At 33.4% G+C, this 27,788-nt stretch overlaps 1 protein-coding gene across 1 annotated transcript in view; it reads right to left on the bottom strand.

Annotated features, from left to right (window-relative positions):
- AKAP9 (A-kinase anchoring protein 9) overlaps positions 1-27,788 on the bottom strand; it is a 168,580-nt gene that overhangs the window by 48,998 nt on the left and 91,794 nt on the right. Inside the window, exons 18-23 of the mRNA XM_010978037.3 lie at positions 24,818-25,165; positions 23,314-23,538; positions 22,084-22,224; positions 21,493-21,593; positions 18,787-18,992; positions 12,075-12,307 (exon numbers count right to left, since the gene is read on the bottom strand). Coding sequence (XP_010976339.3) covers positions 12,075-12,307; positions 18,787-18,992; positions 21,493-21,593; positions 22,084-22,224; positions 23,314-23,538; positions 24,818-25,165 — 1,254 coding nt within the window. The remainder of the gene's footprint in view (positions 1-12,074; positions 12,308-18,786; positions 18,993-21,492; positions 21,594-22,083; positions 22,225-23,313; positions 23,539-24,817; positions 25,166-27,788) is intronic.

The following is a 27,788-nucleotide window of genomic DNA, read 5'->3' on the forward strand; positions in this document are numbered from 1 at the left end:
TATAACATATAAAAACATACCATTAAAAAGAAGAAAAAAAAAAGGAAAGTAAGAATCTTGAATATCTGACAACATTTACTTAGACTACAAGGCCTTTTCAATGAAACTCCTCCCTTACCCCAAAACAAAAGCCCACTATCACCAGCAATAATCTCTCCAATCTTCAAGGAAGCAAGGTCTCTGATCCAAAGGCCATACGTTCCACCTGTGTTCTGGATTCCATGCTCATTTACCCCAATGATCTGGCTCAACAAAGCCCATCCCCTCTGTCCTGCATCTTCAACTTCTCCACTGCTAGTCAATACAAATATTCCAACCTTAAAAAAAGTACTCTCCCCTTTTCCAGCTAGAGCTCTCCTGTTCTCTTCACAGTCAGGTGTCATCAAATTGCTGTCTCTCTTTTTTTAACTCTATTTCTTTACCTGTCTTAATTTTGAATTCCTCCTCTACCAACTCCATGAGACTGTTCTCATTAAGGTCACTGATGACACTCATATTCCAATATTCAATGGACACCAAATTCTCAGCATCCATGACCTTTCCATGGTATCTGCCACTCTGGGGAAAACACTTCTCATCTGGCTTTTATGACACTATTCTCTTGATTTTCCTCTTACGCCTCAGTCTCTTTTACAGACTTACATATTTTTATTCTCTTATAAATTTCAGCATTCTACCAATACAACAAATAAGCTGTTAACTTCCCCAAAACCATAGCTTCAAACACCTTTAAGTGATGAAAACTTCTAATGTAGTCTCATCAAACATCACACTCTAGTGAATATTTTTCCCCTTCTATATACTTCAAACTCAGATTATCTAAAACTGAACTCATTACTCACTTCTTTTGAATCCCCTATCTCAGTAAATGAAATACACCAACAACCTGCTTGGTCAAGGATTCATGTGTAGGTAGTTTCCTCTCCTCTTCCTTATTCTCCACATCTAATGTCACACAAACTTCTATCAAACTCAACTTCCTAATAGTTTTTAAATCACTTCCCTCTGGCCCTAACTTGATTTCTATCCCTTCTCACTTAGAATAGTCTAAGCCTCCTATTTCTGCAAATTCAGCATCTCTCCTCTATTTTCCTGCCCATTCACTCATCACACTGCTGCGAGAGGAATCTCTCTAAAACACAAATCTGATATTACTATTTTCTACCAAACATATTTCAATGACTCCCCATACTTTTCAGCATAAAGTTAGAACTCCTTAACTTAGCCCTCAAAGGGCTATGTGGATTAACCACTGCTATCCCTCTACTTTCAGCTTCTATCAGTTTCCCACATTCCACCCCAGGTGTTTACAACACAAAACTGTCCACTGTCCTCACATACATCATGCTCTTTACACCAACATGCTCTTCCCTTTTCCATAAATTTTCTTCTTGGTCTACCCACTTAGTTTCTACTTGTCTTTAAGTCTTTACTTGAAAGACTGATTTTCCCTCTCATTTTCCCTTGAATTATGCTTTCACTTCCATTACTCCACTAAAACTGCTCTTGTAGTTACCAATGACTCCCCAGATTGCAAAATCCATTTCTCAGGCTGTAATATTACCTTCAGCAGTAATTGACAGAGTGATTCACTCCCTTTTATTTTCAAAGGGCAAAGGAATGGCAATTAACAGCACAGACTGAAGCCAGATTGCTTGAGTTCACATTCTAACTTATACCTAACTTGTAAGCCTGGGCAAGTCCTCTAAATGGTTTCTGTGCTTCTGCCCTGCATGCCTCCATTCCCCTAGTCTATTTTTAACAAGGTGGTCAAAATGATCCTTTTGAAAAACGAAAGTTAGGTCAGTTACTGAAAAATCTCTAATAACCCAAAGCTGGAAATAATCTGTATATCCTCTGGAGAAACAAATTGGTGCATTCATACAATGGAATACTCCTCAGCTATAAAAAAAAAAAAAAAACTATTAACACACATGGATGAATCTTACATACACTTTGCTAAGACAATGAAACCAGACCGAAAAGAATTTATGACACACTGGAAAAGTCAAAACAATAGAAATGGAAAGCAACCAGTGGTTGTCAAGGGCAGGGGGTGGAGGAGGAGCTGACTATAAAAGAGCAGAGCAGAGCCAGGAAATTTTGGGGTTATGAAACTATTTTATATTATGTGTGTGGTGGTAGATGAATAACTCTATGCATCTGTCACAACCAAAAGAACTGTCCACATACAAACTAAAATTTACTGTATGTAAATTTAAAAAAATTAACCAGAATGTAGGGGAACCCAAAACAAAATCATAATTGTAACAAATGATTCTAATTGTATTAAAAATTAACAACAAAACCAAACTGAAGAGGTGGGGAAGGAAAGAACCTAAGATACTCTAAACAGCAGTATTCTGATTCTACACTCTAAGACTAAAGACAAAAAAGTACTGTATGTAAATACTCTAGTTAGTAAATTTGTTTTTCACAGGGGTAAAGGTTAACAATTACAAAATTACTTTATGGGTATATATGGCTTAACAAATCAGTGAAACTACTGTAGAGCATGAGAGCCTGGTTTCTCACTGTTGGAGAGCTAAGTTACAAAGGAAAGGGAAAAGGGTAGAATGAATGCTGTGGTGCCAGATAGGAAATGGAGGTATCAGCATGAACTTATGTTTTTACTATATACACAGACAGACATAGAAATAAATATAGATACTACATATATTTTCAAACTAACTGCTGAGAGGACCATGACATCTTAGTAACAATGAGTACATCTAGCACCCAGATCTTGGATTCTAAATATCATTCTTCAGTAAAAGGAATGTGAACTCCTTGGAGAAATGGTTGATTCTAGGGCTGGGGCAGGGAAAAAAAAAGATGGGCCTGAAGCTTCTGAGAGTGCAAAAGCATCTAAAGAGTAAGCACTTCAAAAGGGTGCAAGTGCCAACCTGAAAGAGGTGTTAATGCCAAAGCTGGAACAAAAATTACTATAGCATTAGATTAAAATCCATTGGAAAAAATTAACAGCCATAAGTCCATATGGAGCCTGATTAGTTAAATAAATAAATAAAAATGTGAGTGAATAAACAGCTCTTACAGAATAATTCCAATTAATAAATAAAGAAATGAAGAAAACAGAAAAATCACCACTAGAAAAGCACAATAAGTAACTGTGCAGGCAAGATCTATCAATGATGATAAAATTAGTGGGTGGAAGTTCAAAGAGAAATAGGATATTGCATACTAACAAACTATCTCTCTCCCCCAAGATATTTATTAACTACAAAGGGAAAATGGTAATAACACAGTGGAGAAATCCAGCTGATACCACAAATAATCAAGATTAACATCACCAGTAACAAGACACGGGCCTTTCAATTTGACACACAGAGAAGAGAACATGATTTCTGTGGTACTCCTGTCAAAATAAAGCATAAACTTCAAGTAATCATGAGAAAATATCAGGCAAATTCAAACTGAGGGAACTTATACAAAATAATTGGCCAGTTCTTTTCAAGTGTCAAGGTCATGAGAGACAAAGGAAGACTCAAGAACTAACAAAGACTGGAGAAGATGAAGACCATATAACTAAATGCAACATGGGATCCTGGAATAGCTCCTAGAACAGGAAAAGGACATTACTCGGAAAATTGGTAAAATCCAAATAGCTTGTAGTTCATAGTACTGTACTAGTTTTAACTTCTAAGATTTTGACAATTATAGTATGGTTACACAAGATATTAACATTAGGGGAAGTTGAGTGAAAAGCGCATGGGAACCCTTGGTACTATTTTTGCAACTTTTCTTTAAGTCTAAAATTATTTCAAAATAACAAGCTAACAAATTGTACCCAATGACTCCACATCTCATTAAGAATTAAATTCCAAGCTCCATGTGATCTGGCTCCCAGGTATCACTCTGACCCCATCTCCCGCACTTTCTCCACTCACCTTGCTCCTACTGCACTGGTCTCTTTGTTGGCCACACAAAGAGCTAGCACATGACCACCTCAGGGCCTTATCCTCACTATTCCTTTGCCTGAAATATTCTTCCCCTAATTATTTATGTGGCAGTCTCCTATAGTTTCTTAAGGCATATGTTTGACTATCACATTATAAGAGATGCCTTCCTTAATTTTCCTATATAAAATGTCCTCTTCCCCCCATCACCTGTCTTCCCCTATTCTATTTTTCTTCACTGCAGATATCAACATCTGGCATACTACGTGTTTATTTATTATTGGTCTCCATTATATTATAAGCTATGTAAAAGCAAAGACTTTGTACATTTTGTCAGTGCTGTACCTCCAATATCTAGAAGAGCAACTGTTATAGAGTGGGTGCTCAAAAATTTTGATGAATGACTCATCTCAAAGCATCAAGTCCTCCAATAAGCTTTACTTGTTCACACCCTACTCTAAACTGTCAGATGCTGCTCTCTTTTCTAGTCTCAGGGTATCCCGTGCAGAGCTATTTACCTGAATTTCTCTTTCACTGCAAGCAAAAAAGATATAACAACAGTATCAGTTCTGTTTAAGATTTTTTTTATGACAAGTTAAAAAAAAATCACGGTAAAAGAGAAGTATTCCATTATGAAGAAGAACCAAATAATGACACATTAAAAGGAAAATGAAATACTAGTTATTTCACAAAAGAGGACTATACATGATTTTCTATCAATCTGTTAAAATATTAAGATCAAAATAATTTTAGTTATTAATGAGAATATTCTGAAGCAGTCAACGTCTTTAAACATCTCTCCATGGCAGAGTAGTACTTGAACAAAATTTAAAGAAAGATTTTACAAAGCCTCTATTCCCACTGCCTTAAAATATAATTCTAAGAAATTTCTGATTTTTATATAAAATGTAAACAACTACTTCAACCTTTTATATAACAGGTATTAGTAGAACACTTCAAAATTCAGCTAGAATAATGTGAACATTATAAAAATATTTTCTAGATCAGTGGTTCTCAAACTTCAGTGTGTACCAGTATCACGTAAAGGACTTGTTAAAACACAGGTTGCTTGGGCTTCATCATTCAGTAGGTCTGGGGTGGGGACTGAGAACTTACATTAGAACAATCTTAGTGATGCTTATGTTGCTGCTTTAAAGACTGCACTTTGAGAACTACTTACTGCTCTAGGCAAAATCTGTGTGATCTATTCAGTGATATTTAAACTAAAATAATACAGTAAAAGCTAGATAACACATTGCTGCTCTAATATTTAACAAACTGAGAATAATCAGGCTCCCACTGTACCTCACTACCTGGTCACATCACCAGATGTGATGAGCTTTAATCTTAGCTTGGGAAACTGTGTTTCAGGTGGATATCCCACACTTGTCTGTTGACAGTATTAATGAATTATGGGGGAAGTTTCTCTTTAGTAGCCTGTACAAACAAGTCCAACCACTGTTCACTTCTGATTTATTTACCATTTTCCATGGAGCTTGTCAAAAGACAAGTATTATATTGCACTAACTAAATTAACCATAAATTACAACAGGTATCTGGTAGAAGCAACAGCTATATTAACAGTGCTCAAGATCCAGGTCAAAAGTATTTAATAGTGGCCAAGAAAGGGAAAGTATTAACGGTTGTTTCCATGGTATAAAAGATAACAAGTCACAGAAATTAAACACTAATGAGGCTGAAATAAGCATAAAAGGGAAAAAAAGCAGAATCATGTGGAAATTTAGTATAGAATTATCTGTACCATAGAACTTCCATATAATAAAAGGGAAAATTATGAAGTACCCACATTCAAGCTTTAAATGGGCTGAAAAGCAACAGTTAAAGCACCTTAATTCGCTCAGCAGAACAGCATATTGTTGAAGTGGCTTATGCATAAGTATTCTAAAAGAAAGCTGAACCAGGGCTTATGTTAATTTTAAAAAGCAAAGATTTTAAAGGATAGTAAATCTTAGTAGAAAATACGTATTTTTCAATTGTACTTATGGAAATTCACATTATGACATAAAATTCATAATTTCAATGTCTGAGTGTAAATAAAGTTGGCTGAACCTGAGACCTAAAAAAAATGCAGTAAACATTAAAATTCTTTGATCTAAGAGTATAATTTAATGTGATATTAAATTAGTAACACAATTGAGGCTGGTTTTAATCGGTGCCATTTCCTTAGTAGCACTCAGGATGTTGACAATGCAGAATAACTCACTGTGGTTTTAGTGAAAGATGGGACCCCCATTGTTGTTTGTGGAAACAATCATCCTTTCTACTAGTAAATATACAAAATATCAGTTTTCAGGAATATTACCAAGGTCATTAAACAAGAGATGACTCGGGGAGGGGAGGGTATAGCTCAAGCGGTAGAGCGCATGCTTAGTATGCACGAGGTCCTAGGTTCAATCCTCAGTACTTCTATTAAAAATCAATCAACCTAGTTACTGCCACCCCCCAAAAAAACTAAAAAAAAGGAAAGAAAACTCAAGAAATGGTGTGTAATCACTAAATTAACCTAGAAGTAAATGAATCTGACATTAAAACACAAAATATATAACAGTACTTGTCAAATTTGCTATATCCAATAGTCACTGCTATTGTAGAAATACACCACACAGAATAATTTCTTTAAAAAAGCAGCATCAATGAAAGCCAGACACCAGATACAACAAAAATTAAAGATAGAGTTTTATCTTCTCAATTTTTTTGAAAAGTACATGGGTCTAGACTACTCTGAATAAAGGTATCAGTGAAAATGTTAATAATATTGGCCCTGTAGCTGATGACAATGAAGCACTCATTTGATTAACATGACAAGTATGATTTAACAGTTAAATACTTTTAAAATAAGTGAATTTCCTTCATTTTAAAGCAGTATATAATTTTTAAAATTCTGCATACAGTAACTTAAGAGACAGTTACCATCCAGGGTATAAAAATTTCACAAAGCAAATTCCAAGTTAAGCTATAAATATAATGGCATATACCCTCAAAAGTTCTATGAAAACAATACTTTAATGTAGAAAACTGTCCTTCACTCTAATTTTTCTACCAAGATAGTAAAATGAGGTAATCAAATCATATTTGTAAAAAGGATGTAAAAATCACATGAAGGAACTGTAGGTTTGATTTGTTATATTTTATGGTACTATGTATGACATACTCAACTAGCTCAAGGTTTATTTTATAAATTCCTTATACTACTCTTTCAAGTAAATACATATTATAGTGGAATATTTCATACAATGGTAAAGTTAAATTCTCTTATGGTATCAAAAAAGAGCAATGTGTAAGAATCCAGAAAACCTGAAAATTAAAACACTGACTTTTAAAACCTGAAGAGTCCGTCAGCATCTTATATTAACCCTTACCACTTAAAAAGAAGACTACTGGTATCAGTATTGGTTGTCTTTGTAACATTTTCACAGATAAGCGAAAACTGAAAGCTTATTAAGCTTGTCTAAAAAAATATTGAAAGGTCTTCCTTAAATAGAAAAAAAGAAAGGAATCTATAAAAAAAGAGAAAACCACAATTGGAAATGCAATAACTACAATGAACAGCAAGAGAAAAAATATGAAGATGTAAAAGGGAACATCAAAATCATTAAATGTGGGAGAGGAGAGCAAAAAATACATAGTTTTCTTTGGTTCTTTTTTAGTTTGTGCTTGAGCCTATATGATTACCAGTCCAAAGCAAACAGATAATAGTAATGGGTTAACATACTTGAAAAACAGGGTAACACAAATCAATAGCATACAACAGAGTCACAAAGACCAAAAAGAAAATTATCAAACCACAAAAGGAAAAACAAAATGTAAAGAAACAAAATCAACAGGAAAACAAAGTTTAAAATAGCAATAAACACACATCAATAATTACCATATATGTCAATGGACTAAATGCTTTAATCAAGACACAGAATGTCAGACTGGATAATAAAACAAGAGCCTACAATATGCTGCCTACAAGAGACCCACTTTATGGTGAAGGACACACACAGAATGAAAGTGAGAGGATGGAAAAAGATATTTCTTGCAAATGGAAATGATAGGAAATGACCTGAAAACAAAGGCCATAAAGAAAGATAAAGAAGAACACTATGTAACGATAGAAGGAGAAATACAAGACGAAGATATTACACTCGTTAAAATATATGTACCTAATATAGGAGCACCTAAATATATAAAACAAATACTAACAGATATAAAGGGAGAAACTGATGGGAACACATTAATAGTAGGAGACTTTAACACTCCACTAACATCACTGGACAGATCTTCCAGTCTCAAAATCAATAAGGCAACAGAGATACTAAACAATACAATAGAACAGTAAGACTTAGTTGGTATTTTCAGGAATTACATCCCCTCCAAATAGAATATACATTCTTATCAAATGCATATGGAACATTCTCTAGGATAGACCACATATCTGGACACAAAAGAAGCCTCAACAAATTTAAGGGGATACAAATTATTTCAAGCATCTTTTCTGACCACAATGGCATGAAGCTAGAAGTCAATCACAAAAAGAAAAATGAGAAAAAAACAACAGCATGGGGACTAAACAACATGCTACTAAAAAAAAAAAATCAATGGGCCAATGATGGTATTAAAGAAGAAATTTAAAAATACCTTGAGACAAATGACAATGGAAACACAACCACACAAAATCTATGAGATGCACACAAGGCAGTCCTAAGAGAGAAGTTCACAGCAATACAGGCCTTCTTAAAGAAACACAAGGACAATCTTGAATAAACAGCCTAAACCACCACCTAAAAGAATTACAAAAAGAAGAAAACACAAAACATAAAGTCAGAAGGAAAGAAATAGTAAGGATCAGGGAGGAAATAAACAAAATAGAGATTTTAAAAAAACAACAGAAAAAAATCAATCAAACCAAGAGCTGGTTTTTTGAAAGAGTAAACAAAATTGACAAGCCTCTGGCCAGGCTCACCAAGAAGAGAGAGAGAACACAATAAACAAAATACAAAATGAAAGAGAAATTATAATCAACACCACAGAAGTACAAAAAAACCACAAGAGAATTCTATAAACACCTATCTGGCAACAAAATGGACAATCTAGAAGAAATCGACAAGTTTCTAGAAACATACAGTCCACCAAAACAGAATCAAGAAGAACCAGCATTTGAGCAGACAAGTCACTAGAAGTGAAATAGAATCAGCAATAAAAAACAACAACAACAACAAAAAAAAAACAAAAAAACAAAACTCCCTGCAAACAAAAGTCCAGAACGAGGCGGCTTCACTAGGGAATTCTACCAAACAGGCAAAGAAGAACCAATCCTTCTCAAACTCTTCCAAAAAAAAACAAAACAAACAAACAAACAAACAAAAAACAAAAAACTCTTCCAAAACATTGAAGAGGAAGGAGGGAACAATCCCAAACTTATTCTATAAAGCCACCATCTCCCTGATACCAAAACCAGAAAAAGACAGTACCAAAAAAGAAAGTTACAGGCCAATATTGTTGATGAACATAGATGCAAAACTCCTCAGCAAAATATTAGCAAACTGATGTTCCTTTGATAGATAAACTAATGGTTCTTTGATTAGAATCCAACAACATAAAAAAGATCACACACTATGATCAAGTTGGATTCATCCCAGGGACACAAGGATGGTTCAACATACGCAAACATCAATGTGACAGACCACATCAACAAAAGAAAGTGCAAAAAGCACATGATCATCTCAACAGATGCAGAAAAAACATTTGATAAAATTCAAGACCTATTTATGATAAAAACTCTTACTAACACAGGTACAGAGGAAACATATCTCAATATAATAAAACCTACTTATAACAAACCCACAGCGAACATAATATTCAACTGTCAAAAGTTAAAAGCCTTCCTGAGAAAATACGGAATCAAACAAGATGCGCACTCTGACCACTTCTATTCAACATAGTCTTGGAAGTCCTAGCTACAGCAATAAGACAAGAAAAAGAAATACAAGGGATCCAAACTGGAAGAGAAGACATAAAATTGTCAGTATACACAGATGACGTGGTACTATATATAGACAACCCTAAAGGCTCCTTACAAGAACTACTAGAGCTGTTAAAACAATTCAACAAGGTAGCAGGATACAAGATTAACATACAGAAATTATTTGCATTTCTTTACACTAACAACGAAATATCAAAAAAGCAAAGTAAAAGAAATAATCCCTTTAAAAATCACATTAAAAAAATACTTATAAATGAATCTGACTAAGGAGGTGAAAGACTCATACCCTGAGAACTATAAAACACTGATTAAGGAAATTAAAAATGACTTAAAGAAATGGAAAGATATCCCATGTTCTTGGATTGGAAGAATTAATACTATTAAAATGGCCATACTCTCCAAAGCAATCTACAAACTTAATGTGATCCCTATCAAATTAACCAGGACATTTTTCAGAGAACTAGAACAAATAATCCTAAAATCTATATGGAACCACAAAAGACCCAGAACTGCCAAAGAAATAACTGAAGGAAAAGAACAAAGTTGGAGGAATAACGCTCCCAGACTTCAGGCAACACTACAGAACTACAGTATTCAAAACAGTGTGGTACTGGCACAAAAACAGACATATGGATCAATGGAACTGACAAGAGAGCCCAGTAAAAACACACACACTTATGGTCAATTAATCTTTGACAAAAGAGGCAAGAATATACAATGGAGAAAAGACAGTCTCTTCAGCGAGTGTTGTTGGGAAAGTTGGACAGCCATGTGTAAATCAACGAAGTTAGAACACTCCCTCACACCATACACAAAAATAAACTCAAAATGGCTTAAAGACTTAAATATAAGACAAGAGACTAAACCTCCTAGAAGAAAAAATCGGCAAAACATTTTCTGACATAAATCTTAGCAATGTTCTCCTAGGGCAGTCTACCCAGGTAAACAGAAATGAAAACAAAAATAAACAAATGGGACCTAATTAAACTTATAAGCTTTTGCAAAGCAGACCATAAACAAAACAAAAAGCCTACAGAATGGGAGAAAATACCTGCAAACGATATGACTGACAAGGGCTTAATCTCCAGAATATATAAACAACTCATACAACTTAATAACAAAAAAACAAACAACCCAATCCAAAAATGCACAGATGACATAAACAAGTAATTCTCTAATGATAGCACACAAATGATCAATAGGCACGTGAAAAAAACGTTCAGTATCATTAATTATCAGAGAAATGCAAATCAAAACTACAATAAGGTATCATCTTCCACGATAAATGCTGGAGAGGGTGTGGAGAAGAGGGAACCCTCCTACACAGCTGGTGGGAATGTAGTCTGGTGCAGCCATTATGGAAAACAATATGGAGATTCCTTAAAAAACTAAAAATAGACTTACCATAGGATCCAGCAACCCCACTCCTGGGCATATATCCAGAGGGAATTCTAATTCGAAAAGATACATGCACCCCAGTATTCACAGCAGCACTATTTACAATAGCCAAGACATGGAAACAACCTAAATGTCCACTGACAGATGACTGGATAAAGAAGTTACGGTATACAATGGAATACTACTCAGCCATAAAAAATAAAATAATGCCATTTACAGCAACATGGATGGACCTGGAGATTATTATACTAAGTGAAGTAAGCCAGAAAAGATAAAAAAAAAACTACCATATGGTATCACTCATATGTGGAATCTAAAAAAATAAATAAAAGACACAAATAAACTTATTTAGAAAACAGAAACAGACTCATGGACATAAAAAACTTATGGTTATCAGAGGAGACTAAATTGGGAGTTTGAGATTTGCAGATACTAACTACTATATATAAAACAGATAAACAACAAAGTCCTACTGTATAACACATGGGAACTATATTCAATATCTTGCAGTAATCTGTAATGAAAAAGAATATGAAAAGGAATATATATATGTGCATGTATGATTGAAACATCCTGTACACCAGAAATTGACACAATATTGTAAACTGAGTATACTTCAATTAAAAAAAATTTTTTAATTAAAAAAAATAAATAAAGGGGACCAAAATTAAATTTTTGTGAGACAGTAGAGAGAAAAAATTTAGTTGTCATTCCCTGGTTTGAAAGAAATACTTTAAACTCAGTACATATTAGCAATATAAGGAGGTTACCTGATTACTAGTTTCACTTATGGCTTCTAGGAGTTTTTCAACTGCTGCTTGTAGTCGAGAGCTAATATTCAGCATAAGGTCTTCATTTTCAGGGTCTATTTCAGTTCCAGCAAAACCACTCCTCATAAGCCGCTGTGATAGCTCCGTTCCTTCCTCAGTTACTTTTGACCATATGCTACTGTCACTTCTTGGTATATCACTTCCAGAATAAGAGGGTACAGAATCATCTGTAACTAGAATAACATTATTTTAAAGGTACGAATCAATTATACTTAATAATTATAGTTTTTAAAAAGTTACAAAATAAAATCAAATTAAAACTTGAAATCACTGGAACCACAAGGTCTCTTAATAACTTTGCAACAAAACATAAAATAGGCAAATACAGAATGTAATATTATTTGATAACCTACCAGGTATAAAAATGGGAAGAATAATGCTATGCCAATAGAGCTTTGCATAAATTAATACATGGGATAGTCAGTACTTTTAATTTATTTAAAAAAATTTTTTCATTTAAAGAAAAAAATTTGGGGGGGTAGGTAATTAGGTTTATTTATTTATTCATTTTAATGGAGGTACTGGGGATTGAACCCAGGACTTTGTGCCTGTTAAGCACATGCTCTACAACTGAGCCATACCCTCCCCGTATTATTTTTAATTTGTTAAAAAAATTTTGAAACACCTTTCGACAGGTATTTCCTAAATGTCCACTAAATACTAAGTAATGGAGACACACAGGTGGCAAGACCTGGTTCCTATCCTCAAGGTCATTACACACAGTGTAATGAAAAAAACACAAAACAACATGAAAAGAAAAACATTGTGCAATGGGATATTCCAGATGTATGGAAGGATAAAAGTGCTTGACTTTGTCTAGAGTAGACCCTTGGATTTCTGAGCACTATCCTGGGCAGTATTACCTGTTCAGCTAGGCAATAAGAGACTTAAGATCATTTTGTAGTTTGCAATTTTTGTAATAAGTATACCGGGAAGAGGTTAGACTAATAGGCAGTTCGGATTTTAAATATGGACTTAGGTACCCACACTATTCTTTTATCTTATGTAAAGAAAACTGAATTTACATGGGCAGAAGATAAAGCTTTAGAAGTGTTTTCTCTAAACTGAAACTGTTATTCATTACTGCCATGGAATACAGTTCTCATCTGTGGCAGCATGTTACAACCGAACAATGAAACTTCCTGAACAGGAATTACCTATTCTTTTATTACAAGTAGTACATACATCTTATCAGTAACTCTACAGAGTTGACAAATTAAAAGCCGAGGAAACTTTAATTTCCAAAGTACTTGGAATAAATTTTGAGTTTGACACAGTCACCCAGGAGAGTAAGAGCTATTTACTAAGATGTCTTGCTAAAGAAGATAGTGCCATATGGAGGTCTCTCAATCTAATGTAGTAATGACATCAGATGCAGTTTCAGATAGAGGATTCAAATTCAGCGTGATTCAATATTCACTAAGCATGTTCTCTGTATGTCACTGGCTGAAGAATCCAAACTGCATTCTAGAAAAAGATTTTAAATGTTTGCTATTACATAGGTTTATCTAATTCTTAGTATAACAGCTAATACAATTTTCATTTTGTATTTTTATTCTCAAAATTAAAAAACAACTAGACTAGTATTTACTTATATTATTCCATATATTCAAAATGGAATGTCCTGATAATAGGGATTAATACTTTAGACATGAGTTCAAAATGACCTTAGAATTCAAAATAAGTTCAGATACAGTACAATACAATGTATATTACAAAGTCACTAAATTATGCAGTCTAGAAAATAAATAAATTTTTGATGAAGCTACAGAAGCAAAAAGTATTAACAGTTCATAATTGGTGTTAAAAAAAAGCTAAAAATACCTATGTTATATAGCATTTTTATCTGAGAAATTAAATGCATTCTAGGAACATTTTCTTTTAATGGACAAAGAGTATTGGACAAATCTTAGGAAAGAGAACATGATGCAATATGATGAGAAGTCAAGGCTCTATGAGATGAAAGTATGTGGAGAAGTAAGGATAAGGCAGGGGACAGAGCTGAAACAAGGTAGCTAGAAGGTAGGCTGGATCCAAGTTGTGAAAGCCCTTACATTTTATAGTAATGTGGGGTTTTATTAGAAATTATGAGGAAGTAAATTTCGGAGCTGGAAGGTAACATCAAATACATGAATCAAGAAGTAAACTGTAGCAATGCAGAGGAAGGGTTTGAGGAGAAAAGTCTGGTTAGAATGCTATTTCAAATGCCAGGATAAGAAGTGTTAAGGACATTAAGTAAGATGGATGGAGTCTAGGCCAAGGTTGGAAAAGACTGAATGTATAAGACAAGGAAGAAAGAGAAGTAGTAAAAGATGACTCTCGGTTTCCAGCTTAGATAGAAGAGTCATTAAGAAAATACTCTAAAATCAGGAGAAAATGTACAGAGTAAGCATGAAAAATGAGGAATCTGAAGTAGTAATGAGCTATATGGAAGAGAAATCAACTTTTAGAAATTTGGGTCGGCAGAGACTTAGGAATCATTTGTAGAAAGTGAGAATCAAACTTTGGAATTGGACATATTTGTTTTGGGAGCAATATTTAGTGAGGGAAGGACAAACACAGTTGGAGTCCCTACACAGAATAAGTCAAAAAAAGAACCTATTTAAAAAAATTTAAAAAAGACAGGGGAGAGATGCTCTCAGACAAAAGAAGAGAATGTTTCAAAAAGGGAAAGATTTCAATATTGTTATTTGTCTAGAAAGTCAAACAGGACAAGGACTCAGAAGATACCACTGGAGTTGACAATTGCGAGATCATGTTTGTCCTTAGAGAGAGTAGCTTCGGTACCGTAGAAACAGAGACCAAAGCTGGTGGAAGCAGGAACTGGTCTAATCTCTCATAGATTGTTGAGGTTTACCTTAAAGGGGGAGCAAAGCTGAGAAAAACTAATGTTTTTCTTTTCTGTATTATGAGATATCAGCATGTTTTAGGGTGCAGAGAAGAAATCAATGGTGAGGAAAAAACTGAAGGTACTATTTATTACATGGAAGCAAATCTCAAACACAAAATACAAAGGATATATAAAATAAAATGGCTTATATAAAGATTCTGAATGTTAAATTTTTAATGGCTAATGAAAAAATAAACATTAGAGTACCTAGAAAAGATAAAGATGTCAACCAGCTTAATATATTTGATTGACAACATTTTGAAGATACAAACAAACAAAAATAATCTGAGTACATTCCAATGAAGAAATAGGACTTTTTTTGTTTATTCTAATGAAATAAAGGAATGAGAACAGCATCAAACTTACACTGTATTTATAATAACAAGTCTTTGGCAGGACAAAAATCAAAGAAAAATATAAACTGGCAGGGCAATTTCATTAAACGCCAATAGAAATCTCAGAATGACCAGTTTCATGAACAGAAACATGATTTCAGATTGGTGAGACACTCAGACTTGTGTCTTAAGTATGGCAGATGATGGTTATTCAAAAATTCTTTAGTCGTTTATTTTATGGATCATAGCATGTTCATTCCATATAGATAACTATAAGCTTCTCAGTTTAGGAAGGGTGATATGACACTGCATTCCCCTGCTCCAATGGCCTGAAGGTTTCTAGGGCTCCAACTGGAAACCACTGACTCTAGTCTGACTCTCATATGTGACAGGTGAGTAAACTTAACCGAAGCCCCAGGAGGCTGAGATTTGCCCAAGGTCACAGCAAACTAGAACAAGAATCAAAGACCACCTCATTAATCCAGCATTCTTTTTGTAACATCACACTGCTCCAAATAAAAGCTGCAGCAAATGAGATTCAGTCCCTGGCCTCCTAAAGGACAGGTAAAAGCATTTTATCTCTGAACCATCACAGTACAGGCCTACAGGACAATTTCTTTAGACACATCCTGGGGGAATTCATTTTTATGAACAAATCTAATATTCACTGAAGTTCAAGTGATTTCACCTTGGCTCAAATTTCCCTTCAGTTTCATAAACTAGGTTATTCTTATGAGGAAGCAAACATTAGCAAGTCAATTATTTATTTTTTTAGAGAGTTAACAAGTCCACACATGCTTAAAATCTAAACAAGTTGACTTGAAGGCTGAAAACAGATTACAAGTGCTATTATATGCAACAGAAAGCCGTATGTTAAAAACTGAAAAGCAAAAAGTTGCTTCATATTCAGATTTGGACTTAACTTTTTCCATTACATTAAATAAGACATATAATAAATAATTCAAAAGTTCATTTTAGTTTTTACAATACTACTTCCATTAAAAATATGAAGAAACATCCAGAAAAATTCTTACATATGGAACAGTGTTAATATTTTAAAGACAATGTTTTCTTCAAACTTTATCAGCAAAGTCAAAGTTATAAATTATAAATTCTATTAATTCAGTATTTCCTTCAAGATGAAAATTGTATCTAAGAGTCTCCAAATAGTATTAGGGGTCATCCTAATTTTGTTAGTAAGACTAACACATCATTGCCACGTTCAAAAACATAAAAACTGAGTAATTAAATGGAAAATGCACATTATAATCAATGATGCTAATACCACCAAAATTCTTATCTCTGCTTTAATATTCTTTATACTATATTTTTTAACTGTGGGTTTAATTTTTCCTCTTGGATCTTAATATTATTTTCAGTATCCATTAACAGTTAAATAAATTTTTTTAAAAGGCTTGATTCAAATATATATATAGTGGTATTAAAATATTAAGTAACATGATTTTATTTTGCCATGAATTGGAATTTCAGTGCCTCTTTCACTAGACTGTGAATTGTAAAGCAGAGAGCAAAAAGAAATTGCTCAATAAATATCTGTAGAATTGAACTGATAAAACTGCTTATAATTTTAAAATGACTCTATTGTTAGATATCTCAAAATAGGATAGAGACATATTTAATCTATGATGAGAGATTCAGATGCAGGCATGCAAGAAAGCAGGCTAGTAGATCAGATGTCCTTTTGAGTCTGCTTTCTCATAGAAAAAGAACATAAATATAACCCTCTATGCTTGAATTAAATTACCAATTTATTCCTTTTCATAAGTATGGGAACACTGCTCTGGAAGTGAGTTTGTGGTCTTTTAAGGTATGTCATTTGCTGAAATCTTCAGCAACAACTTTGAGAAATGTCTAAGAGACCTGCCAACAAAAAAAGCACAAAGTATTTTTGTAACCGACAGAACATTCCTGAGTGTCTTTTTTTTTTTTTTTTTTAACTTTTTTTGTTGGGGGGTGGTAATTAGGTTTATCTATTTATTCTTAGAGGAGGTACTGGGGATTGAACCCAGGACCTTGTGCATGCTAAACATGTGCTCTACCACTTGAGCTATACTCTCCCCTCCAAGTGTCTTTTGAATATGGAGCAGGTCTCACCTGTAGAAGAGCAAAGATGTCCCCTTTCCCAAATGGTTAAGTGAAACTGGTTAATGAAATACTTGCTTTTTAAAAAAAGCATAATATGATAAACACTTTCACAATGGGACCAAGAAAATATTACCTAATGCTTTTCTATACATCAAGATCCATATGCAAAAATACAGCCCTTGATTGAGAGCTTAACCAAGAAATTAAAGAAAATACTTCTACAAAGTTTGAAAACAACCAGTTTGTAGGGAAGTTTAAAATTACAGTATTATTTGAGCTCTTACTTTACTGAAAGCAGTTTTAAAAATTATCTTTGAAATCAACAGGTTTTTAAAGTCAATTTTACTTAAAATTTCAAATCAAGTTTTTCTCTGCACTTAGAAAAATGCTATTGGTCAAACTGTAACTAGGTAAATCTTCTCTAAGTGGGATAATTTCTTCTCATTTCTCCACATGAAACTTAACAAACAGAATGCTCTCCAAAACTGCATACACTGGCATTTTTATTCTTAAGATGACTGGTCTCCAACTGGGGAGAAGTTGTTGGGCATGGAATGGTAGTGAAGGAAGGCCTTGATCTCATAGTTGAAGTTTCCAGACCCTATTTTCCTCTATCTGACAAAAACTTTTTCCACTTTTGATTTTCTGATTCCCTCTCCAGCAAGGAATGATGAATTGAAAAAGCAAGAGAGACTGTAAGGTCAGCAATGTGACAATAAGGAATTCAAAGAAGAGCCCAACCCACACAGCTAGAAAAGAGAGATGGGAAAACAGGTCATGTCATGTTAGGATCTAACTCGTGGATATGCAAACATCCGCTTCTCCAAAAGGAAAAAAGGACCTAGCAGAGGACAGTCCAAAGATAAGCTCAAACCTTGGATTTCTTATAAAGACTTCCTTTTCACCATCTCAACAGGTATGTGAAAACTTGATTATGAAAAGCTCTTTATTTCTAAGCTGTCCTTAATTTACAGGGTGGTTTCAGGACATTGCCTATACCTTATGGATATTGGTAAGTGTCCTGAGTGGTCATGTGGACTTTACTTTTTATTGGTGGAGAAATTATATAGCCTTTGGTTTATGTAGCATAGTAATAAGCCTATGTATGTGTAATGACAACTCTAAGACACCCACTTGCAAATGCTTAACAACAATGGTATTTTGAGAACAGTGGCTTTAGTGTTTTTGTGTTTGGAGGTCTTTTTATTGGAAAATACTTTAATATTTTCTCTTCTGTGTTTCCAACATATAGTAAAGTGCCTTGAATTCAGCAAGATTTACTGAAGATGATGATAATTTCAACAGCATATAAAATTGGTACCTCCTGTATGTTCTTCGTGGACACATGACTTTATTGGTTTCTCTGCTTCTGACCTCCAAATCAGGCTGGCAGACGACTGGCCTTTACTAGATCTATCTAGAATACCAAGGACATGGCGACCAATTGTTTCTTCAACAGCTGCTGTTGTCTTTACAACTTCTAAGAGGATCTTCAGAAGTCTGTTATTAGCTTTCTGGAGTGCATACCTGTATAGATAAGGAAACATTTATTAAAATGTTTAATCCTTTTAAAGCAAACACTTCAGTTATGTTCTGCAAAAAATACACTACAAAATATTTGACTTAAAAAAATTTCATGTGACTATTAAAATAATATATAATGGCACTTAAAATGAAGTGCTTTTTTGTATTCAATTTATTTTATAATTATAAAATTTGTTTTCTTCTGAAAAATTTTGGTCATTAAGTGAACTATAATATTTTCTAAAAATGTGCAACGTTTTGTTGACCTGAAAGAAATCAAATAACTAAAGTTTTACGCCAGAGGTTCCAGAATAGAAGAAAATTTCAGAGAGATGCAAAAACTCAGTTTTAAAAATTATGGCAGAACCTAAGCATATGCAAGTTATTGAGCTAGTTAATACCATTCATGGTTACTCTTTATGTTTTACATTTAATCTTTGTATAGGTCAAACAGTATATTTTAAAATACAATCTTAAAATATAATTTTAAAATACCAACAGAAAAAAATGTGTCAGTATTTCTATTGCTTAATGGTGATGGTCTATATGATTAATTTAAAAAAAAAAGGGGGGGGGGGCAGAGATCTGCTTTAAAAAAGGTCGACAGTACAATTTCCCTATCTGCCAAAACCAGAGGGAATATTTGCTCCAGAGACAGAAATTTCTTGTTACATATACTGTACTCATTTCAGCCAACAGAAGGAACCTATTTTCAACCAAATGGAATTAATAGTGCATCTCTTTACAAGACAAGTGACATTCTTACTTTTAAAAATTAGAAAATATTCCTAACGACCCAGCAAAATATCTTAGTACTCAGAGATAATCACTGTTAACATTTTAACGCCTATCCTTCTAGACATTTCCTCCCCCTCTCTCATAAATGTATATATTTAAAAAACAAAAATGGGATGGTCTTGGACAAAGTGTTTTTGTATGCTTTCTTTTTTGCTTAACACAAACATCTTCACATGTCAAGAAACAGACTTCCATAAAGGGTGATTCAGAAGGTTATCTAATTAATCTTTCTAATAACTAAATAACTCTCTTGTCCTAACAGCTTAATTCAAAAATGATATTACAGCAGCAAATTATATATTCAATACATGAAGACAAAATAAGAGACTTTCACAGTAAAGGTCCTCTGCTTAAAACAGTTCCTCTTTCAATTTCACATTGTTGGAGATCAGCAATAAGCAGGTTAAAGAGTATCTGTTTTCACAGGCACAAAGGATAACTATTTTAAGACAAGGTAATAAATGGAACAGTTTTCCTTCAGCATTTGTCAAGTGAAAAAGACAGTTCTATTTTTATACCTAGATCAAGTTCTCTGCTTACATAAGCAAGGATAATAAAAATAAAAGTCTAAATAATTTAGTTAGTAGGAAGTAAATAAGGGTTTATTTCTTTAACTGTTTCTGAGGTTTTGGTCAAGCTCCAAACACTCCAGGACTAGGATAATCTGAAAATACATCTACATAAGAGAAATGATTAAAATTAATATGATGTTAAAACACAATAAATAGGAATACTCATTTATCAGCACTCACTACAAAAATTCCTGAAAACTAAACACTGTATAATTTTAAAAGTATATCAACTGGAGATAAATAATATAAAATAAACATTTTGTTTATTTTATATTGCTGTGGTAACTCTAATTTTCATACACTGTCTTTCTTGTTTGAGTTCCATACTGACTGTGTTCCATACTGATGATCCAATGGGGAAGCCAAAATCTTAGGGGCCAAATTCCTCCATGCAAGCTGAGGAAGGAGGTTAGGAGGACACAGAGGGATGACAGTCACAGAAATTGGAAAAGGAGGAAATTAAGTTAGTAGATATTAGTTTTAATTTAAAATTAAAGAAATTATTTTCATTTGAACAAAACAAACTTTAAAATATTGTAATTAAAGTTCTTAATATTAATGTGGGTAACTATTTTCCTTTTTCTATTAACCTGTACAAAATCAAACTAAGGGAAATTTTTGTTAACATCAGATCATTAATTTATTCCTCCATGAAAATGGGGTACGGATTAAAAGTTCTCATATGTTATGCAGTAAGTGAATGAAAGAAGCTAAGTGTAGACTATCACATTTAATTATTTTTTCTCATCATAAACAAACCAGGGGGTGGTTTACACTAACTGTATGTCCACACAGTGAAGGGATAAACTCACAAGCACAACTTTGTTTTTTGAATAAAAAAATGGCATCTGAACAGAATAAAATTAAAGAATAAAATTAAATTAAGAAAGGTTCAATAACCAAATAATGTCTACCATTTACTGACTTAAGTATATGATCAATATCCAATACAGTTACTCTATATACAAATGATTTTTAAAAATTCGTCTATTTAATGATCAAAAATGATCATTCTTTACATACAGAGTACAACGAACAAATAAATGTACAAAATAAAAGGACAAATAAAGTTAATAGCATTGAAACAATTATTTAAATTCACTTTGCTTGGAAAAAATACATACTCTGTATACCTTTCATTGGACAGAATTTCAGGAGGCACCTCTTCAGGTTTTCTGTCCAATTCCTTTTCTTTAAAGGACTGTTCCTCAACCTCTTGATTTTCACTTTCATTCTGTTTAAGTTTGTGTAAAGGCAGAGAGGACAAGACAGAAAGAAAACCCGTCATCTTGGAAATAGTGTGACATTCTTCTATATTATTACAAGGTGAAACAGAACCTCTGCGTGCAAAACAGATACTGTTTGAAATAATATTTAACTATATTTTATCAAGAGATTAGCATTATCAAAAAAGATAAAACAGTCTGGTGCAAAGATGAAAAAAATATTAATGGGTTCAAGATAAAGCATACTATAATGTGACAAGTCTGTTAAGTTACTCGGCTCTTTGGTGAAACAACAGTTGCTCCTAACCCACTGTCAAGATTCAAATTACCTTAAATGGAATGTAAGGCATCTTGGCTCCACCTACCTTACATGTTCACAATTACAAATATGTTAAGCTCATATCTATAAAAAAATACATTTCACACCAACAACAAAGACACACAGATCCTACTGCATTGTTGATCCATTGCTCCTAGATGGGCCAAAGTCCATACTACCTGTGTTTGCGTACTGCTGTTGCGCAGCTCACAACACAGCTTCTCTCTTCCAGCTAGAGACAGCTGCTTTAGTGCTTCCAGCTCCTCTAAAAGCACCCTCTCTCTCTCTGAAACCAGGTTTTCATTATCTATTGAGGATCTCTAAATAAGAAAAAAGGTCATGAGAGAATATTGTTTGCGATAGAAGGAGAAAGCAGGAATATTAAGCAGATTTCTTTTAAACCCCTAGAACCAACAGGCTTTGGTTCTACCCTGATTTGTATTCCATGATTAGGGGTTAAAAGCATATATAATAAAGTTCAATGCAAAATTTGAAACTTATAAAAAAAAGCTAATTAGGTCTAAATATTCAGGAATTTGTGTTGCTCAACTAACAGTATTATTATATGCCAATTTTGCATTGAAAAATCCAGAAGTTTAAATTCACAAAAGGCAATGAAGAAAAGCAAAATTAATTTTTCCAAATGATATGTTTAATGTTCCCGACCCAATTTTCATATTACTCTATATCTGAAACTGTATTTCAAGAGTTCTCTATTTCTTATCCCTTATTTTAGCCTATCTTTTCAAAATAAATTGAATAGCTTTCTTTTCATAAGAACTTTTACAGAACTACTTCTTGCTTTTCTACAATGATTTTGTGAGTATATTACATACAGCAATTGATAAGAATTCAGCTCCCAAATACCAAGTATGTAAATTTAGTCAAGAAAGTGGTAAGAGCATTATGTAAATTTGCATTTCTCAAATCAAGAAGAGATGTTTCCTTGGAGAAAATTCCAGAAACATACTACTTCAGATTTCCATTCATGATTAAAAAGACAGATTAAAGATAGATAAAGGTAAACTTTGGAGATGCTAATTGGTGGACTCACAAAACTATATATAAATATGTTTAAACTGAATACCAACTGCACCTCAGCACAAAGAATTTCCTAAATTTCTTTGTACTTTTGCCATGTAGCATCAATTAAATGATTAAAAGCAAACAAATAACCTTGTGACCACTTTTCCAGTGCCTTTAATGGCAGAAAAATCAAATGGTAGAAAGATAATGCAATCCAAGGTTGAGTTAGGTGACCCTAACAAGATCTAAGGCTGCTGTGCTTGTGAAATCTGTTAAATATTTGTATATGCTCAGATCTTGGCAATAATTTTGACTTTAAAAGTATCTATATAAAGAGTACTGCTATTTTAATTGGGGGAAAAAAGGGACTCAAGGTCCTATACCTGGGCTAACTGTTTATTCAGCCTCTTAATTTCTTCTTGTAGCTGTTCCTGATCTTCTCTCTGTCTCTCCATCTGCCGCATATGCGCCTGCCTTAACAGTTCTGTTGCCTGTTGATGTTCTTGGTATTGTCTTACAAGTTCCTGCCTCATATCTTCCAACTGTTCTTCATTTAACATCAGTTGTCTAGACGCGTCCATGCTTGATACCAAAATCTCATCGTGGAGCTATAACAGTAAATAAAAATTCCAACCATAAAACATTTTGTGGAAATCTGTCAGCACTGATATTTTAAATATGAAAGAAATTCTAATACTAACCCCATAAAGCAAGTCATATTAAAAATTTTATTTTTTTTTCAAAGCAATTCATTTTTATTCCCATTATTAAACTAAAACATAAGTAATTAAAGATATTTGTCTTAGTTGTAATTCCAAATCAATGTGAAGTTACTTTGTTTTCATTATACATGTTGTTCTCCAAAAGCAAAACATCGCTTATCAGTTAGTTTAGATGGAATCTAATTCTAAGGAAGGAGAATAAGGAAAGACACTCAAGATCTCTTCCACTCTTAATGAATAACTCCGTTATTCCTCTTGATATTTTATGATGAGGAAATAATGTAAACAGAATACTTTTACTTCAAAATTAAATTTATAAAATGAGAAATTTTATTTCTAATTTATATTGTGCAGTGTACATCAGAGTACTACAGAGAACTGTTCAATAAAAAACAATCTTCAATAATTTTTACTTGGAAATAAAAGCCTTATATTCCCCTTCTCATATTCACAAGAAGTCAACTCCTTAATGGATTTCTACAAGCATCTCAACTCCTAAAGAGCTACTACTTAAATGATAAATCATTTGGCCTTGAACGGTTGCTGGTAATTAAGGAGGTTTTCATGAATATCTCACAATTTTGTATTTCATAAAGAGTTGACAATTTTATTTGAATATGCCTCTAAATAAGACATAACCCATCATGGACATTAATAAATTTAAATTAAGATAATTATAAAAGAAATAGAATTATGTTCTGTTAAAGGCACAGCTGAGGTACAGACAGGCTAGATCTTCCATTAATGAATAAAGAAAAAGAATTAACATATATAGAGTAGAATGCTTTAAATTGTCTTCTCAAATAGGTAGCTGTTTCCTTGAAATGTTATCATATTAAATTAAGCAAATCTTTTAGTCATATATTGTAGTATGTAGTCATATTGTAGTTATGATTAATCTTGAATTGACTGAAACAAAATATAGGTATAATTTACAATGAGGTTTTATCATGCAATGTGTGCAAGACAAACAAGAACACTATGGAACAGACTTGGTTTATTTAATAATAATATTAAGTCATTTATTCAAAAACTTCAAAAATTCTAAGCCACGACTGGATTGAATACTTAATTCTCCATTAAGCAACATTACCACTAATAATTTTATAGTGAGGGAAGTCACAATATTGTTTATAATTTTTTAAACTTAAGGAAGCATACTTACAGGTTCTCTGACTATAAATGTTTTATCTTTGAAGAACATTTCCTCTGAAATAGTGAGTTCACGGTCCTTTGGTTCTAGTGTATCAAGATTATCCTTGTTTGATAACAGAACTTCCTTTCCATCTCCTCCTAACTCTTTACTAAGAGGTTTAAATTCTTCAGATTTCATGTCTGTTGTCTCAGAAGCCTGAAAACAAACTTGACCCTCTGATAATTTCATTTCATTTAAATGATACTGTTCTTGACGACAGAGAGATGCTTCTTTTGATGATGTAGCATCTTCTTTCTCCCCAGATATTCTAGATAGTTCAGTCTGCTGAGCAAATGCTATACTCATTGACACAATGACCTAAAAAATAAACAAAAAAGGATTAGATTTATAAATGCCAGCAGGAATTAAAAAAGCAAGTTACCTCTCAAAATTACATTAATTAATAAAAGATGGTCTTGTGGTTTTAAACTAAAAGAAATCCTATGATAAAGTGAAAAGGAGATAAAAGATTCTCTATTTCACAATGAAACTAATGTCAAAGTATTTTATTGTCTGACTTTTAAAAATAAAAAAAAAGTATTACTATGACAGCAATAAATGTTCAGTACAGAAATTAGAAAGGAAATAAAAACACTTATATTTTCTCTTTTTCAAGAAAAATCACTATTAACACTTTAGTAAATACATTTTCAAATCTTCCTCTTCTTTACACACAGATATGGATAAGAACAAGCACAGGTATGCATTTTTCTTACAAAAAGTAGTCATATTCTCAGTATAATCTGCCTTTATAGCTTAACTATAATAAGTATCTTTTCACGTCAAGAAATACATTTCTATTTTAAAAGGGTTTAGAGTTTCATATTATACAGATATATTACAAATTTATTTAATCAATTCTCAATGTTGGACATTCAGACTGAATCCATTCTTTTTCTTTTTTTTAAATTGAGGTATAACCTATTTACAAAGTGTTAATTTCTGGTGAATAGCACAGTGATTCATTCATACACACACACACACACATATTTTTTTTCCTTTTCATAATCTTTTTCATTATAGGCTATTACAAAGTACTGAATATAGTAACCTGTGCTACACAGTAGTACCTTGTTGTTTAGGTTAACTATTTTACATATAGCAGTTAGTACCTGCAAATCCTAAACTCCTAATTTATTCTTCTCTATCCCCTTTCCCTCTGGTAACCATAAGTTTGTTTCCTATGTCTGTGAGTCTGTTTTGTAAATAAGTTCATCTGTGTCCTTTTATTAGATTCTACATATATAAGTTATATATTTGTCTTTCTCTTTCTGGCTTACTTCACTTAGAATGATAATCTCCAGGTCCTTCCATTTTGTTGCAAATGGCATTTTTTATGGCTGAGTAGTACTCCATTGTATAAATATACCACAGCTTCTTTGTTCACTCACCTGTCAATGAACATTTAAGTTGTTTCCATGTCTTGGCTATTGTAAATACTGCTGCTATGAGCACTGGGGTGCGTGTATCTTCTCGAATTAGAGTTCCCTCTGGATATATGCCCAGGAGTGGGACTGCCAGGTCATATGGTAAATCTATTCTTAGTCTTTTGAGGAATCTCCATACTGTTTTCCATAATGGCTGCACCAAACTACATTCCCACCAATGGTGTAGGAGGGTTCCCTTTTCTCCACGCTCTCTCCAGCATTTATTGTTTGTAGACTTTTGAATGATGGCCATTCTGACCAGTGTGAGGTGATACCTCACCATAGTTTTGATTTGCATTTCTCTGATAATCAGAGATATTGAGCATTTTTTCATGTGCCTATTGGCCATTTGTATTAGACTGAATCCATTCTTAATACCATTTTAAACATCATTGTGATAAAATCTTTTAAACCATATCATTGTACATATTCTTCCCAACTTCCTTACAGTAAATACCCAGAGGTACAGCACTAAATGTGTGTTATTGGTAAAAAAAGATGATACAATTCAATCCAATCTATTTCACTTTCCACTTCAACTATGATTCAGAATCTCTGCTTATTTTAGTTCCACCCACCACTGGTACTAGGCTCTAAGTTTAAGCCATTGAGAACCAACTGTATCAATAACTTTAAGTCCCATCTCCACAGATAATCTGTAGTGGGGGAAGCCTGACTGCCATAGTGTAAGATACAGCATTCCTGGGGTTTGAAACTTCTGTGTCTACTGATCTTCAACCTTTTCTGTTTTCTCTGTTGGTCCTGGCTATCTAACTGGACTATCACTTTAATGTACTGTCTTGAACTTGATTTGCCTATCTGGGGTCCTGATTCCCACCTGGTTCCTGCTAGCCTCCTTCCTTCCAGTTGCTAAGTCTTCTAGCTGCTAATGAAGTCCTGCTTCAATAGAACAGCAATAAAGCAGCAACAATCATTTATTAAGGCCTTGTAATATTTCATTTAAAAACCCTACAAATAGGTGCAATTATTACCTCAATTTAATAGATGAGGAAACCAAGGAGAGAAATAAAATAAATTAAAAGATTAAGTGATCTACTTGTCTCTTTAACCCCCACAGCACAGAGCAAATAAATGGTGAAAACTGGGTTTAAAATTTGTAGTCTTAAATGCTGGAGAGGCTGTGGAGAAAGGGGAACCCTCCTACACTGCTGGTGGGAATGCAGTTTGGTGCAGCCACTGTGGAAAGCAGTATGGAGATTCCTCAAAAGACTAGGAATAGACTTACTGTATGACCCAGGAATCCCGCTTCTGGGCATATATCCAGAAGGAACCCTACTTCAGGATAACACCTGCACCCCAATGTTCACAGCTGCAGTATTTACAATAGCCAAGACATGGAGACAGACTAAATGTCCATCAATGGATGACTGGATAAAAAAGATGTGGTATATTTATACAATGGAATACTACTCAGCCATAAAAACCGACAACATAACGCCATTTGCCTCAACATGGATGCTCCTAGAGACTGTCAATTCTAAGTGAAGTAAGCC

The sequence above is a fragment of the Camelus dromedarius genome, chromosome 7 (genome assembly GCF_036321535.1).
Source record: "Camelus dromedarius isolate mCamDro1 chromosome 7, mCamDro1.pat, whole genome shotgun sequence".
In the NCBI taxonomy this organism is placed as follows: domain Eukaryota; kingdom Metazoa; phylum Chordata; class Mammalia; order Artiodactyla; family Camelidae; genus Camelus; species Camelus dromedarius.